Here is a 19,327-nt window from a genome sequence, read left to right on the forward strand (position 1 = left end):
CCAGCGTACAAACCACACCAAACAGTGCATTTTTCGGGATGCATGGGCAGTTCTTGAACGGCTTCTGGTTGCTCTTCACTCCAAATGCGGCAATTTTGCTTATTTACGTAGTCATTCAACCAGAAATGAGCCTCATCGCTGAACAAAATTTGTCGATAAAAAAGCGGATTTTCTGCCAACTTTTCTAGGGCCCATTCACTGAAAATTCGACGTTGTGGCTCGTTAGTAAGTCTATTCATGATGAAATGTCAAAGCATACTGAGCATCTTTCTCTTTGACACCATGTCTGAAATCCCACGTGATCTGTCAAATACTAATGCATGAAAATCCTAACCTCAAAAGAATCACCCTTTATATATTTCGCCCGATATGGTCTTATATGGCCCCAAAAACCACAGTTTTACCCTAATTTGCTTAAAATTTTGCACAAGAGGAACAATTAGTACTATAGTCAAGTGCGCCAAATTTTATTGAAATCGGTTCAGATTTAGATATAGCTCCCATGTAAAGGGTAGCTAAAATTTCAAAGGCCGATGTTGATTTTGAATAAAACAAACTATTTTGAAAATTATTGTAATTTTATTTTATTACGATATATTGGTATTACTCAATTATGTATGGAACAAAATATCGGCCAAATGGGCGCCGCGACCTCGGTGGCACACCTTCATCCGATGGTCCAAATTTTCGATGACGCTGAGGCATAATGGAGGTTCTATACCGTTAATGTGCCGAATTATTTCATCCTTTAGCTCTTGAATTGTTGCTGGCTTATCGACGTACACCTTTTCTTTCAAATAACCCCAAAGAAAAAAGTCCAACGGTATCAAATCACATGATCTTGGCGGCCAATTGACATCGCCATTACGTGAGATAACACGGCCATTGAATTTGTTGCGCAAAAGAGCCATTGTTTCGTTAGCTGTGTGGCAAGTGGCACCGTCCTGCTGAAACCACATATCGTCCACATCCATATCTTCCAATTTGGGCCATCAAAAGTTCATTATCATCTCACGATAGCGAACACCATTCACAGTAATTGCCTGACCGGCCTCATTTTGGAAAAAATACGGCCCGATGATGCCGCCAGCCCATAAACCGCACCAAACAGTCACTCCTTGTGGGTGCATTAGTTTTTCGACAATCACTCTTGGATTCTCATTCGCCCAAATGCGGAATCCACTGATGTGAAAATGTGCCTCATCACTGAAGATGATTTTCTTCGAAAATTGATCATCCACTGTTGCCATTTCTTGAAAACATTTAACACGTGGTTGGATTGCTTATCTCTCCATGGTTCAAATTGAGTAAGTCTGAAATAGAGAAATGTCAAATAAAATTCGGAAAAAACTTGGCGTTTAGGTGTGGTTCACATTCAACATCGGCCCTTACAATTTAACCACCCTTTACACCGTACGCCCGATTTACATTCATATGACCACTGAGGCCAATTTTTAACTCCGAGTTAGTTGAAATTTTGCACAGAGAGTATAATTAGCATTGTAGCTATGCATACCAAATTTGGTTGAAATCAGTTCAGATTTAGATATAGCTCCCATATATATATCGCCCGATTTACACTCATATGACCACAGTGGCCAATCTTTTACTCCAATTTAATTGAAATTGTGCACAGGGAGTAGAATTAGCATTGTAGCTACGTGTGCCAAATTTGGTTGAAATCGGTTCAGATTTAGATATAGCTTCCATATATAGCTTTCGCCCGATTTACACTCATATGACCACAGAGGCCAATTTTTTGCTCCGATTTTGCACAGGGAGTAGAATTAGTATTGTAGCTATGCGTGCCAAATTTGGTTTAAATCGGTTCAGATTTAGATATAGCTCCCATATATATCGTTCGCCCGATTTACACTCATATGACCACAGAGACCAATTTTTAACTCCGATTTAGTTGAAATTTTGCACAGGGAGTAGAATTAGCATTGTAGCTATACGTGCGAAATTTGATTGAAATCGGTTCAGATTTAGATATAGCTCCCATATATATGTTTTTCTGATTTCGACAAAAATGGGCAAAATACCAACATTTTCCTTGTAAAATCGCCAATGTTTAGTCGAAAAGTTGTAAAAATGACTCTAATTTTCCTTAACTTCTAATACATATATATCGAGCGATAAACCATAAATAAACTTTTGCGAAGTTTCCTAAAAATTGCTTCAGATTTAAATGTTTCCCATATTTTTATACCCTCCACCATAGGATGGGAGTATGTTAACTTTGTCATTCCGTTTGTAACACATCGAAATATTGCTCTAAGACCCCATAAAGTATATTCTGGGTCGTGGTGAAATTCTGAGTCGATCTGAGCATGTCCGTCCGTCCGTCTGTTGAAATCATGCTAACTTCCGAACGAAACAAGCTATCGACTTGGAACTTGGCACAAGTAGTTGTTATTGAAGTAGGTCGGATGGTATTGCAAATGGGCCATATCGGTCCACTTTTACCTATAGCCCCTATATAAACGGACCCCCAAATTTGGCTTGCGATTGCTCTAAGAGAAGCAAATTTCATCCGATCCGGCTGAAATTTGGTACATGGTGTTAGTATATGGTCTCTAACAACCATGCAAAAACTGGTCCATATCGGTCCACTTTAACGTATAGCCCCCATATAAACGGACCCCCAAATTTGGCTTACGATTGCTTTAAAAGAAGCAAATTTCATTCGATCAGGCTGAAATTTGGTACATGGTGTTAGTATATGGTCTCTAACAACCATGCAAAAATTGGTCCACATCGGTCCATAATTATATATAGCCCCCATATAAACCGATCCCCCGATTTGGCTTGCGGAGCCTCTAAGAGAATCAAATTTCATCCGATCCGGCTGAAATTTGGTACATGGTGTTGGAATATGTTCTCTAATGACCATGCAAAAATTGGTCCACATCGACCCATAACTATATATAGCCCCCATATAAGCCGATCCCCAGATTTGACCTCCGGAGCCTCTTAGAGGAGCAAAATTCATCCGATCCGGTTGAAATTTTGTACGTGGTGTTAGTATATGGTCTTTAACAACCATGCAATAATTGGTCGATATTGGTCCATAATTATATATAGCCCCCATATAAGCCGTTCCCCAGATTTGATCTCCGGAGCCTCTTGGAGGAGCAAAATTCATCCGATCCGGTTGAAATTTGCAACGTGGTGTTAGTATAAGGCCTCTAATAACCATGCCAAAATTGGTCCATATCGGTCTAGAGTTATATATAGCCGATCCCCAATCACACAAAAATTGGTCCATATCGGTTCATAATCATGGTTGCCACTCGAGTCAAAAATAATCTACCAAAATTTTATTTTTATAGAAAACATTGTCAAAATTTTATTTCTATAAAAAATTTTGTCAAAATTTAATTTCTATAGAAAATTTTGTCAAAATTTTATTTCTATAGAAAATTTTGTCAAAATTTAATTTCTATAGAAAATTTTTTCCAAATTTTATTTCTATAGAAAATTTTGTCAAAATTTTACTTCTATAGAAAATGTTGTCAAAATTTTTTTTTTGTATACAAAATTTTGTCAAAATTTTATTTCTATAGAAAATTTTGCCAAAATTTAATTTCTATAGAAAATTTTATCAAAATTTTATTTCTATAGAAAATTTATTTCTATAGAATTTTTTTCCAAATTTTACTTCTATAGAAAATGTTGTCAAAATTTTATTTCGTCAAAATTTTATTTCTATAGAAACTTTAAACTTAATTATATACGTATTTAATCAGCCTTTAATATATACCACGTATGGACTATGTGGTATATTATACGGTATTAGGAAGTTTTAAGATACCTTGCCATCGGCTTCAGTAGAAATTTCTACGCAATCCATGGTGGAGGGTACATAAGCTTCGGCCTGGCCGAACTTACGGCCGTATATACTTGTTTTTTATTAAAATTGTGTTCCACCCTAGTGCATTATCTAACTTAAATTTTGAGTCTATAGATTTTGTAAAAGTCTATCAAATTCTGTCCAAATCGAGTGATATTTAAATGTTTCCCATATTTTTATACCCTCCACCATAGGATGGGGGTATATTAACTTTGTCATTCCGTTTGTAACACATCGAAATATTGCTCTAAGACCCCATAAAGTATATATATATTCTGGGTCGTGGTGAAATTCTGAGTCGATCTAAGCATGTCCGTCCGTCCGTCCGTCTGTCCGTCTGTCCGGCTGTCCGTCCGTCTGTGGAAATCACGCTAACTTCCGAACGAAATAAGCTATCGACTTGAAACTTGGCACAAGTAGTTGTTATTGATGTAGGTCGGATGGCATTGAAAATGGGCCATATCGGACCACGTTTACGTATAGCCCCCATATAAACCCATCCCCAAATTTGGCTTGGGGAGCCTCCCGGAGCAGCAAAATTCATCCGATCCGGTTGAAATTTGGTACGTGGTCTTAGTATACGGTCTCTAACAACCATACAAAAATTGGTCCATATCGGTCCATAATTATATATAGCCCCCATATAAACCGATCCCCAGATTTGACCTCCGGAGACTTTTGGAGGGGCAAAATTCATCCGATCCGGTTGAAATTTGGTACCTGATGTTAGTATACGGCCTCTAACAACCATGCAACAATTGGTCCATATCGGTCCATAATTATATATAGCTCCCATATAAAGCGATCCCCAGATTTGACCACCGGAGCCTCTTGGAGGAGCAAAATTCATCCGATCCGGTTGAAATTTTGTACGTGGTCTTAGTATACGGTTTTTAACAACCATGCAAAAATTGGTCCATAATTATATATAGCCCCCATATAAACCGATCCCCAGATTTGACCTCCGGAGCCTCTTGGAGGGGCAAAATTCATCCGATCCGGTTGAAATTTGGTACCTGATGTTAGTTTACGGCCTCTAATAACCATGCAAAAATTGGTCCATATCGGTCCATAATTATATATAGCCCCCATATAAACCGATCCCCAGATTTGACCTCCGGAGCCTCTTGGAAGAGCAAAATTCATCCGATCCAGTTGAAATTTGGTACATGGTGTTAGTATATGGTCTCTAACAACCATGCAAAAATTGGTCCATATCGGTCCATAATTATATATAGTTCCCATATAAACCGTCCCCAGATTTGACGTCCGGAACCTCTTGGAGGAGCAAAAGTCTTCCGATACGGTTGAAATTTGGTACATTTTGTCAATATATGGCCTCAAACAGCCATGTAAAAATTGGTCCATATCGGTCTTTAGTTATATATAGCCGATGACTTATTACACAGAAATTGGTCCATATCGCCAAAAATAATCTACCAAAACTTTATTTCCATAGAAAATTTTGTCAAATTTTATTACTATAGAAAGTTTTGTCAAAATTTCATTTCTATAGAAAGTTTTGTCAAAAGTTTATTTCTATACAAATGTTTGTCAAAATTTTATTTCCATAGAAAATTTTGTCAAAATTTTATTTCTATAGAAAATTTTGTCAAACTAGATTATATACGTATTTAATCGGCCTTTTTTTGTTTAATATATACCCCGTATGGGCTAACTTACAATTTAGAAGACAGTGTTAAAAAGTTTTACGATACCTTGCCATCGGCAAGTGTTATCGCAACCCAAGTAATTCGATTGTGGATGACAGCCTTTAGTAGAAGTTCCTACGCAATCCATGGTGGAGGGTACATAAGATTCGGCCTGGCCGAACTTACGGCCGTATATACTTGTTTTTTACTAACATTGTGTTCCACCCTAGTGCATTAGCCGAATTAAATTTGGAGTCTATACATTTTGCAGAAGTCTATCAAATTCTGTCCAGGTCGAGTGATATTTAAATGTATGTATTTGGAACAAACCTTTATATATAGCCCCCAACACATTTGACGGATGTGATATGGTATCGAAAATTTAGATCTACAAAGTGGTGCAGGGTATAATATAGTCGGCCCCGCCCGACTTTAGACTTTCCTTACTTGTTTTTTCTTTGAACTGTCAGCCGAATTTTCTGTTTTTTTTTTATATGATCCTCTTGTTTCCTTAAGAAAATAGAGATGTTCATGGAAAAAGTATATGGTTGTAACAAATATATCATATGATTGGCAAAAAAAAAAGAAATAATAATAATCTCCATCCAATATAGCTGGGAAACTATTAAAGATATCACATTCTTACCATAAAAATGCTAAATTGTGTTCGTCAAATACATATGTATGATGATCATATTTCTTCTCTCTGCAATAGATATTAATTTTTTAAAGTCCCTATTGAGTTTAATAATCAAATCATTTTCATAAATTATTTCATAACGAATGATGATCCCAGCATGAACCTAATATACACATTTTTTGTTTTTAAATTTACATCTCCATTGTAAGCTTTTATAAATGTAAAAAATGTAAAACGTTTACTTCAGGAAAAAGAAATCTTAAAAAATTTCCCTAACCTTGAAGTTTTAAAATTGCATTATTTCATTCAATCACATATATGTATTTACATACACAAAAATTTGTTTAAATGTCCACATATATAACAACAACAAAAAACTCATAATTTTTCTATATAATTAATTTAATTTATTTTCTTTGGGTGTCCTTTACTTATAGCCTTGCATTCCTACGTAATGTGGGAATTGGCATACTAGCACTTGTGTTGTTTGTTCGTGTCGTTGTGCGCATACTCTTCAAATTTATAGCATTTTCATAAAAAAAAAAACAAAAAACCATAAATATTGGAAAAAAATTTAAAAAAAGAATAAGTTATATTAAACCAATCAAGCAAACAAATAAAATTATTATTACCAAAAAAACAAGAAATATCATGCAATTGAAATGAAATGAAAGAAAATTTTTAATATATAATTTTTTTAAGTTTATTGAATATTGACCAAAACTAAAGGCAATAAAAAAAAATACTCTGCAAATGTATAAAAAATGAATCCGTTTAATTGAATTGAAGAATTTAAGTCTATTATATGATAAATTCATGAATGTGTATTGTGGGGCAATAATAGCAATTATAGTCGAAACACATCATCAATACTAATATAAATAAGAATAAAAATAATACCCATAGCAATAAAAATAAAAAAAACATAATCAATCAATTGATTAAAATCGTTATGTAAAGAGAAACCAATTCAAACTGAGTTACAATCCAATCGAATCGAATCAATCATAAATGCCATAGAGTGAATGGACAAACAAATCTGTGTGTGTGTATATCTCTCTCTCTATTTCTCTTAAGAGCACCCGTGTAAATTTTGTATGTTGTAGAAATTTGTTGTTCTCTTCAATAATATCTGCTTAACTTGGCCAATACTTAACTACCAATATTGATATCAATCAACCAAACCAACTATCGTAAATGAAAAAAAAACAAAATTGAGAAAATAAATATCAGCCATTCAGCCAGCAACTACTACTGCCACGTATACCCGTGGAGCGACCACTACCACAACCACCACCAGCACCTATATAACCATCATTATTGCATCCCTGAAATAAGCATTTGTACACAAGCTACAATACCAACTATTGTGCTAATCAACTTCTCATCTGTGTTTTTTTATTTTCTTTTGTATTTTCTTCCCATCTCCCTATGATATGCCCTCCGCCCCCTTGCAGTTTAAACTATAGCTATAGTATGCCATATATAAATCGACCCTACCGAACCCGATATCGAAGGCGGCTTGTGGATCATTAAGTGTCTTCCATGCTCTCTCACTCTCGCTATTGAAGAGTGTTTTTCTTAAGTCTTCATAGTTTATGATTGTTTGTTGTTTTGCATTTTATTGTGTTTGTCAAATAATTTTAAGAAAAATTCAAATGAAATTGAGAAAACCAAAATTCAATATTTATCCTATGTGTACAAGAGCCTTTCAAAAATCTTTTTTTTTCGGGTGATTCCTGTAAAAATTTTGTGATGTGAATATACAAAGCTAAATTTTCGAAATGAAAATTTTTGTCTAAAAAAAAGATTTCTTTTTTCATAAAATTTATTAAAATAAATTTTCCCAATATAAAAACTTATTGAAATTGATACCTTTCGGGTATAATACAAGAGTATAATACTAAGAGCAAGTGAGAAGGAGCTAATGGGGAGAGAAGTAGACAACGTTATATCCTACACCACGGACAAATTGGCAAATTTATTATAAGTCGACAACAGCATTGCTAATAACCATAATCGTATCTGCCTCATTGATAGAATGGCAATGACAATTTTGTCATATTTACGCAAATCGGGTTACATAGGGAGAAATGTTTACTGTTGATCTCAGATTCCCAATCAAAGCTCGATAGCGCTTGTCCTTAATGATGATCATATAAAACCTATGACCTTTTCTTGTCAATAACCAATAGATGAATAGTACCATAGTCGGCTCTATATCGACTACGGATGTGACTACGAGTATATCAGTATATGAACATTTCAATTACCAAATTTCAAACTTTTGAGTCCGCCTAAAATAATACTATATTTTTGTGTAATCTATCAATTACAAAGGGTAAAATTTGTATATAAAGGAAGTGTAAGCACGGTTGGAACAGTTTGTACATTGGTAGAATTCTACCAAAAATGACAATTTTTTTACTGTTTGATAAAGTTTCTACATAGATACAATTTTGTCTAGGAACAACATTTTGACAAAATTTTCAATAGGAATAACATTTTGAGAAAAATTTCATTAGGAATTAAATTTTGGCAAAATTTTCTATGGGAATAAACTTTTAACAAAATTTTCTATGGGAATAAAATTTTGACAACATTTTCTACAGGAATAAGATTTTGCAAAATTTTCTTTAGGATAAAATGTGGACAAATAATATAAAATTTTGACAAAATTTTCAATAGGAATAAAATTTTGACAAAATTTTCTATGGGAATAAAATTTTGACAAAATTTTCTATGGGAATAAAATTTTGACAAAATTTTCTATAGGAATAAAATTTTGAAAAAAAAAATATACAGGAATAAAATTTTGAAAAAATTTTCTATAGGAATAAAATATTCACAAAATTTTCTATGGGAATTAAGTTTTGACAAAATTTTCTTAAGGACAAAATGTGGACAAATAATAAAAAATTTTGACAAAATTTTCAATAGGAATAAAATTTTGACAACATTTTCTATAGGAATAAAATTTTGCAAAATTTTCTATAGAAATAAAATTTTGACAAAATTCTCTATAGGAATAAAATTTTGAAAAAATTTTCAATAGGAATAAAATTTTGACAAAATCTTCTATAGCAACAAAATTTTGACAAAATTCTCTATGGCAATAAAATTTTGACAAAATTTTCTATAGGAATAAAATTTTGAAAAAAAATTTCTACAGGAATAAAATTTTTAAAAAATTTTCTATAGGAATCAAATGTTCACAAAATTTTCTATAGGAATTAAGTTTTGACAAAATTTTTTATAGGAATTAAATTTTGAAAAAATTTTCTATAGGAATAAAATTTTGACAAAATTTTCTATAGAAATAAATGTTTTACAAAAATTTCTATAGGAATAAAATTTGGAAAAAATGTCTATAGGAATAAAATTTGGAAAAAATTTTCTATAGTATTTAAATTTTTACACAATTTTCTATAGGTATAGAATTTTGTGAAAACTTTCTACAGGATTAAAATTTTGACAAAATTTTCAATAGGAATAAAATTTGGAGAAAGTTTTCTATAGGAATAAAATTTTGACAAAATTTTCTATGGCAATAAAATTTTGACAAAATTTTCTACAGGAATAAGAATTTGCAAAATTTTCTTTAGGATAAAATGTGGACAAATAATATAAAATTTTGACAAAATTTTCAATAGGAATAAAATTTTGACAAAATTTTCTATAGAAATAAAGTTTTGACAAAATTCTCTATAGGAATAAAATTTTGACAAAATTTTCTATAGGAATAAAATTTTGACAAAATTTTCTATAGGAATAAAGTTTTGGAAAAATATACAGGAATAAGATTTTGAAAAAATTGTCTATAGGAATAAAATGTTCACAAAATTTTCTATAGGAATTGAGTTTTGACAAAGTTTTCGATAGGAATTAAATTTTGAGAAAATTTTCTATAAGAATAAAATTTTGACAAAATTTTCCAAATTTACCAAAATTAAAAAAAAAATCTGTAGGAATGCAATTTTCACAAAATTTTCTATAGGAATAAAAGTTTTACAAAAATTTCTATAGGAATAAAATTTGGAAAAAATTTCTATAGTATTTAAATTTTTACAAAATTTTCTATAGGAATACAATATTGTGAAAACGTTCTACAGGATTAAAATTTTCAATAGGAATAAAATTTTGACAAAATTTTCAATAGGAATAAAATTTTGAAAAATTCTCTAGATGAATAAAATTTTGAGAACATTTTCAATAGGAATAAAATTTTGACAAAATTTTCACTAGGAATAAAATCTTGACAAAATTCTCTATAGGAATAAAATTTTGACAAAATTTTCTACAGGAATAAAATTTTGACAAAACTCTCTGTAGGAATAAAATTTTGACAACATTTTCTATAGGAATAAAATTTTGACCAAATTTTCTACAGGAATAAGATTTTCCAAAATTTTCTTTAATTTTGAAAAATTCTCTATATGAATAAAATTTTGAGAACATTTTCAATAGGAATAAAATTTTGACAAATTTTTCTATGGGGATAACATTTTGACAAAATGTTCAATAGAAATAAAATTTTGATAAAATTTTCTATAGGAATAAAATTTTGAAAAAAATTTCTACCGGAATAAAATTTTGAAAAAAAAAATACACGAGGAATTAAATTTTGAGAAAATAAAAATATAAAGGAATAAAATTTTGAAAAAATTTTCTATATGAATAAAATGTTCACAAAATTTTCTATAGGAATTAAGTTTTGACAAAATTTTCGATAGGAATTAAATTTTGAGAAAATTTTCTATAAGAATAAAATTTTGACAAAATTTTCCAAATTTACCAAAATTAAAAAAAAATCTGTAGGAATACAATTTTCACAAAATTTTCTATAGGAATAAAAGTTTTACAAAAATGTCTATAGGAATAAAATTTGGAAAACAATTTCTATAGTATTTAAATTTTTACAAAATTTTCTATAGGAACACAATATTGTGAAAACGTTCTACAGGATTAAAATTTTGACAAAATTTTCAAAAGGATTAAAATTTTGACAAAATTTTCAATAGGTATACAATTTTGAAAAATTCTCTAGATGAATAAAATTTTGAGAACATTTTCAATAGGAATAAAATTTTGACAAAATTTTCTATAGGAATAAAATTTGGAAAAAATTTTCTATAGTATTTAAATTTTTACAAAATTTTCTATGGGAATACAATTTTGTGAAAATTTTCTACAGGATTAAAATTTTGACAAAATTTTCTATAGGAATAAAATTTTTGAAATAATTTTCTATAGGTATAAAATTTTGACAACATTTTTTATAGGAATAAAATTTTGACAAAATTTTCTAAAGAAATAAAATTTTGACAAAATTTTCTATGGAAATAAAATTTAACAACAATTCTATAAAATTTTGACAAAATTTTCTATAGGAATAAAATTTGGAACAAATTTTCTATAGTATTTAAATTTTTACAAAATTTTCTATAGGAATACCATTTTGTGAAAATTTTCTACAGGATTAAAATTTTGACAAAATTTTCTATAGGAATACATTTTTTGAAATAATTTTCTATAGGTATAAAAGTTTGACAAAATTTATTATAGGAATAAAATTTTGACGAAATTTTCTATTGAAATAATATTAAAAAAAAAAAAAAAAAATATATATATATATATATATATATATATATATATATATATATATATATATATATATATATATATATATATATATATATATATATATATATATATATATATATATATATATATATATATATATATATATATATATATATATATATATATATATATATATATATATATATATATATATATATATATATATATATATATATATATATATATATATAAAAAAATTTTGACAAAATTTTCTATGGAAATAAAATTTTGACAAAATTTTCTGTATAAATAAAATTTTGACAACATTTTCTATATAAATAAAATTGTGACAATTATTTCAATAGAATAAAATGTTGACAAAGTATTTTATCAAAATGAAATTTTGACAAATTTTTTATAACTATAAAATTTTGACAAAATTTTTTTATAAAAATAAAATTTTGACAAAATTTTTTATAGGAATAAAATTTTGACAAAATTTTCTAAAGAAATAAAATTTTGACAAAATTGTCTATGGAAATAAAATTTAAAAACAATTCTATACAATTTTGACAAAATTTTCTATAGGAATAAAATTTGGAAAAAATTTTCTATAGTATTTAAATTTTTACAAAAGTTTTCACAAAATTGTATTCCATTTTGTGAAAATTTTCTACAGGATTAAAATTTTGACAAAATTTTCTATAGGTGTAAAAGTTTGACAAAATTTATTATAGGAATAAAATTTTGACGAAATTTTCTATTGAAATAATATTAAAAAAATATATAGAAATAAAAAATAAAATTTTGACAAAATTTTCTATGGAAATAACATTTTGACAAAATTTTCTGTATAAATAAAATTTTGACAACATTTTCTATATAAATAAAATTGTGACAATTATTTCAATAGAATTAAATGTTGACAAAATTTTTTATCAAAATGAAATTTTGACAAAATTTTTTATAACAATAAAATTTTGACAAAATTTTTTAATAAAAATAAAATTTTGGCAAAATTTTGTTTTTGAAAACAAAATTTTGACAAAAAATTTATACAGGAATAAAATTTTGAAAAAAAAAATATACAGGAATAAAATTTTGAAAACATTTTCTATAGTTTATTTTTCACAAAATTTTCTATGGAATACAATTTTGTGAAAACTTTCTACAGGATTAAAATTTTGACAAAATTTTCTATAGGAATTAAATTTTGACAAAATTTTCCAAATTTACCAAAATTTAAAAAAAAATCTATTTTCAAAATTTTATTTTTATTGAAATTTTTGTCAAAATTTTATTCCTATTGAAAATTTTTACAGAATTTTCTATGGAAATAAAATTTTGAGAAAATTTTCTGTATAAATAATATTTTGACAAAACTTTCAATAAGAATGAAATGTTGACAAAATTTTTTATAAAAATAAAATTTTAACAAAATTTTTTTCTAATAATAAAATTTTGACAAATTTTTTTATAAAAATAAAATTTTGATAAAATTTTGTTTTTGAAAACAAATTTTTGACAAAATTCTCTTTTTGAAAGAAAAATATTTTTATAGAAATAACATTTTGACAAGATTTTTCAATAAAAATAACATGTTGACTAAATTTTCTATAAAATCAATATTAAGACAACATCTATATATTATGCATAGAAGCTAGCAATATTTTAAACTTCGACTTATTTGTAATTCAAGGTATATGTATATGTACCAAAATAAATTGTTGCTCTTAGGAGTTATCATAAAAAAAATAAATAAAATTTTTTTAATAAATCAATGCTTCGAAGAAACATTTTTTTCATAAAACCACAAAAATTGTATCCAAAACTTGAAAATAACACTTTTTTTATTTTGGTAACATTTTCTTTAAAGTTTGGTAGATTATTTTTGGTTCGAGTGGCAACCGTGGTTGAATATCATCTCACTGTGGTGCAAAGGTAAGCATGCCCGCCTTGCATACACAGGGTCGTGGGTTCGAACCAAGTTTCGACCAAACACTAAAAAGTTTGCCAGCGGCGGATTATCCCACCCCAGTAATGCTGTTGACATTTTTAAGGGTTTCAAAGCTTCCCTAACTGTTGGTCTACACAGTGGTGAAGGGTATAATATAGTCTGATGATACCATCTATAGCCAGAGAAGGAATAAGATAATTCCAAACATATTGCAAGAGCATGTTTGTTTCAACCATGTTATTTTTTGTTTGTTGAGAAAACAACATATTTGCGACAAAAATCTTCCATGTTCTCCGTACAAAAATAATATTTTGCTCTTGAAACATGATTGAGAGGTCACATTCTTTCTCCGTGCGTATAGAGTATGGTGGATTAAAATATAGACGCCCGAATATAATTCCTTTTTATACCCTTCACCACTACTGTGGTAAAGGGTATAATAAGTTTGTGCATTTGTATGCAACGCCAAGAAGGAAAAGTCTGAGACCCATCGTTTAGTATACCGATCGTCTTAGAATTAAATTCTGAGTCGATTTAGCGATGTCCGTCTGTCTGTCTGTCTGTCTGTCTGTCCGTCTGTCTGTCTGTCTGTTGATGTATTTTTGTGTGCAAAGTACAGCTCGCAGTTTTAGTCCGATTGTCCTAAAATTTGGTATAGGGTCCTGTTTCGGCTCAAAGACGATCCCTATTGATTCGGTTCAGATTTAGATATAGCTGCCATATATATTTTTCACCGATCTGGTCATAATTGGCGTGTATATCAACCGATCTTCCTCAAATTCCGTACATCCGAATATTTTATGAGTCTCGAAAAACTTGCAAAATATCAGCCAAATCGGTTCAGATTTAGATGTAGCTCCCATATATAGCTTTCGCCCGATTTACACTCAAATGACCACAGAGGCCAATTTTTTGCTCCGATTTAGTTGAAATTTTGCACAGGGAGTATAATTAGCATTGTAGCTATGCCTGCCAAATTTGGTTGAAATCGGTTCAGATTTAGATATAGCTCCCATATATAGCTTTCGCCCGATTTACACTCATATGACCACAGAGGCCAATTTTTTGCTCCGATTTAGTTGAAATTTTGCACAGGGAGTAGAATTAGCATTGTAGCTATGCGTGCCAAATTTGGTTGAAATCGGTTCAGATTTAGATATATCTCCCATATATAGCTTTCGCCCGATTTACACTCATATGACCGTAGAGGCCAATTTTTAACTCCGATTTAGTTGACATTTTACACAGGGAGTAGAATTAGCATTGTAGCTATGCGTGCCAAATTTGGTTGAAATCGGTTCAGATTTAGATATAGCTCCCATATATATGTTTTTCTGATTTCGACAAAAATGGCCAAAATACCAACATTTTCCTTGTAAAATCGCCACTGCTTAGTTGAAAAGTTGTAAAAATGACTCTAATTTTCCTAAACTTCTAATGCATATATATCGAGCGATAAATCATAAATAAACTTTTGCGAAGTTTTCTTAAAATTGCTCCAGATTTAAATGTTTCCCATATTTTTTTTTACTAACATTGTGTTCCACCCTAGTGCATTAGCCGACTTAAATTTTGAGTCTATAGATTTTGTAGAAGTCTATCAAATTCTGTCCAGATCGAGTGATATTTAAATGTGTGTATTTGGGAAAAACTTTTATATATAGCACCCAACACATTTGACGGATGTGATATGGTATCGAAAATTTAGATCTACAAAGTGGTGCAGGGTATAATATAGTCGGCCCCGCCCGACTTTAGACTTTCCTTACTTGTTTTCTCTTGTATACAATTGTCAAATGTCTGAAGAAAAATGTTTTCCAATAGTTTTATTTCTTAAAGAGTCACTCTTTCCAGATTTATGAAAGGCTTAACTACCAAAATCATTAAAATAATTGTGTGTGTGTATATTTTATATAAAATGCATATTTTTATATTTAAATAAAAAGAAACATTTAGTGTTTAATATTCACTGAAATCTGTGTATGTTTTATTTTCATTTGTACATATGTATGTATATTTTAAAAATTGATAGTTATAGTTGAAATGAAAAGAAGTTAATTTATCTTCCTATCCAGTTTGAAAAACAAAAATGTATTTTAAATCATGTTTTTCTTTTTAATTGATTATGATGTTTTAATCATATATGTATTGTTATAAAAAATTTGATTTATCACAAAAATAATACAATTTGTATGTGATTTAATAATTTCTAATGTTTTTGGATTTATTTTATATAATCTATTGTTTTTATTCAATTAAATGAGACCAATTGAATAGACAAACATTTGGTAGTTGTTTTTTTTTTTTTTTTTTGTTTTACTTTCATTGTGTTTATATAAATTATGAATATAATAGAAAAATATATTTAAAAATATTGCATTTGTTATGATTCGATTTGTTTGCAATTAAGTTTTGTTTGCTATTTCTATCTTTCTCTTTCTTTGTATATATTAACCAAATTTTTGCATTTAAAAAGATTCTGATTTATCATTTCGTTCGATTAAAAGGATTCATTTTTTTTTTTTTGATTCTAAAATAAATATTATTGAAAATTTATTTTTGTTGCTTGATTTGGGTTTAATTTGATTTTTCTTTGTATTGAATAATAACCCATAAACTTTGATATAAAACAGGTGTCTTCTTACTTTTGTGGTTTAATGGGAAAATTTATTTTGTATTTTTGTTTTTGTGATTCGATTAATTCGCATCCCTCCCTAATTAGTATTTCAAAGAAAACAAAAAAAAAATATTGTTCTCTTCTTCTTTTTGTTTCCTCTTTTTTTATTTTAGCCTTATCCGTTTGACTGATTTTTTTATTCAACTAATTTTAATGGTTTATTTGAATCATTAATTTTATTAATGACACAAGCAATCCATCTCTCAAACCATCACAACGTCACGCCACTAAATATCTTCCAAATCAAAATGAAAAGAATCGTTTTTGATGTCTGTTAAGCGTATAATAATTTTTTTTGATGGTAATTAAATCGATTTTTATGCTATCCTTGCACACGCCAAGAATTTCATTATATAGCACAAAGGTCCACTTAGTATTTACATTGGAATTGTTATAAACGATAATAAGAAAATTTAATTGTTTTCATTTATTCCTGGTGACTAACTCAAGTGTTCTTTTGTAAAAAAATTTAGTTTTACTTAAAATTAATTAATTTTCAAATAATTTTTTAACACTAAGGTGGTAAATGTTCTTGGAATGAGATGGATATTGCTGCAAAAAAAAAATATTTTACTTTGTTTTTTTGTTAATTAAGTGTCCGGTTTAGTTTTTAATAAAACTAGGGGAGGATATAAAGATGGGCGTAGCCTTCTATTGGCATAACGTGTATCGGTCGATATCTCAATTTGAGAACTAACTCATAATTTGGTTCCAAATTTTCCACAACCGGAAGTGTTCGTATTTAAAAAAAACAAAATGTTGATCCAAAGTTTATGAAGATCGAATAAATCAATAAAAAATAGGTGGTCATATGAATGGATATGTTATATAGCTAATAGCCTACAAAAACCAGGAAATATTTTGAACAATGGCAATAAGTCTCTTGTTAATACTTGGACGTCTCACTTTAACTCTATTCACTATGCCCATCCACTCATAAACATATATAATGCAAACTAGCTGGTGGTGATGATTTCCTTTTTCGTCTAAATTTGGGATTTTTGTGGTCCCCAAAAAAAAATACTGAAATAGGTTCTGATATAAAAAATCAGAAATAATTTAAAACTTAAAAAAATATATGTATACAGAAATTTTGTCATTCCAAATACAAAACCAGGAGAGCCAAATGGGAGTTCGATTAGCATGTATTTATAAACGTAAATTTACTTCTAAATACTCAAGTAATAAAATTAGATGGTAAATCAATATGAATAGAAATCATTTTTTTACAAAATTTTCTATGGAAATAAATAAATTTTGACAAAATTATGTAGTGAAATACAATTAAAAAAATTTTAAATAAATAAAATTTAAAAAAAAATTCTATAGAAATAAAATGTTGACAAAATTTTCTATAGAAATACAATTAAAAAAGAAAAATTAAAGAAATTAAATTTCTACAAAATTTTCTATAGAAATAAAATCTTGACAAAACTTTCTATACAAGAAAATTTTTGACAACATTTTCTGTAGAAATAAAATTTTGACAAAACTTTCTATAGAAATAAAATTTTGAAAAAATTTTGACACAATTTTCTTAGAAACAAACTGTTGACAAAGTTTTCTATACAAATAAAATTTTGACAAAATTTTCCATAAAATTTTGTTAAAAAAAGAAAATTGACAAAATTTACTATAAAATTAAAGTTTTGATAAAATTTTATATAGAAATAAAATTTTGACAAAACTTTATGTAGAAATAAAGTTTTGGCAAAATTTTCTATAGAAATAAAATTTTGACAAAATTTCCACAGAAATAAAATTTTGACAAAATTTCCATAAAAATAAAATTTTGAAAAAATTTCCATAGAAATAAAATTTTGACAAAATTTCCATTGAAATAAAATTTTTACAAAATTTCCATAGAAATAAAATTTTCTATAGAAATAAAATTTTTACAAAATTTTCTATAGAAATAAAATTTTCTATAGAAATTCAATTTTGACAAAATTTTCTATAGAAATAAAATTATGACAAAGCTTTCAATAGAAAAAAAATTGACAAAATTTACTATAAAAATAAAGCTTTGATAAAATTTTATATAGAATTAAAATTTTGACAAAATTTTCTGTAGAAATAAAATTTTGACAAAATTTCCATACAAATAAAATTTTGACAAAATTTCCATAGAAATAAAATTTTTACAAAATTCCATAGAAATAAAATTTTGACAAAATTTCCATAGAAATAAATTTCTGACAAAATTTCCATAGAAATAAAATTTTTACAAAATTTTCTTTAGAAATAAAATTTTCTACATTCTAAAGAAATAAAATTTTGCGAATATTTTCTATAGAAACTAAATGTTGACAAAAAATTTGTAGCGAAATAAAATTTTGACAAAATTTTTTATAGAAATAAAATTTTGACACAATTTTTTTCGAAATAAACTGTTGACAAAATTTTCTATAAAAATAAAATTTTGACAAAAATTGCTATACAAATAAAATTTTGACAAAATTTTCTATAGAAATAAAATTTTCACAAAATTTTCTATAGAAATAAAATTTTCACAAAATTTCCTATAGAAATGATGTTTTGAAAACATAAAAATAAAATTTTGACAAAATTTTCTATAGGAATTAAATTTTGACAAAATAACGTTTTGAAAAAATTTTCCATAAAAATAAAATTTTGACAAAATTTTCTATAGAAATGAAATTTTGACAAAATCTTCTATAGAAATAAAATGTTAACAAAATTTTCTATAGAAGTAAATTTTGCAAAATTTTCTATAGAAATAAAATTATGACAAAAATCTCTAAGCAAATGAGGTATTGACAAAATGTTTAAAGAAATAAAATTTTTTATTTGAAAACAATTTTGACGACATTTTCAATAGAAATAAAATTTTGACAAAATTTCCATAGAAATAAAATTTTGAAAAAATTTACATAGAAATAAAATTTTTACAAAATTTTCATGGAAATAAAATTTTGACAAAATTTCCATAGAAATAAAA

General features: G+C 27.7%; 1 protein-coding gene across 10 annotated transcripts in view; it reads left to right on the forward strand.

The window, feature by feature from the left end:
* The window catches only part of tn (tripartite motif containing protein thin), a 267,388-nt gene that overhangs the window by 193,851 nt on the left and 54,210 nt on the right, over positions 1-19,327 (forward strand). Inside the window, exon 9 of one of the 10 annotated variants that reach the window (XM_075311498.1) lies at positions 6,586-6,706. The exons of the other annotated variants lie outside the window; for them this stretch is intronic. Coding sequence (XP_075167613.1) covers positions 6,586-6,685 — 100 coding nt within the window. The 3' untranslated portion in view covers positions 6,686-6,706. Of the gene's footprint in view, positions 1-6,585; positions 6,707-19,327 lie in introns of those variants that run through there. 10 annotated transcript variants of the gene reach the window in all.

Source organism: Haematobia irritans, chromosome 5 (genome assembly GCF_050003625.1).
Source record: "Haematobia irritans isolate KBUSLIRL chromosome 5, ASM5000362v1, whole genome shotgun sequence".
NCBI classification, from domain to species: Eukaryota; Metazoa; Arthropoda; class Insecta; order Diptera; family Muscidae; genus Haematobia; species Haematobia irritans.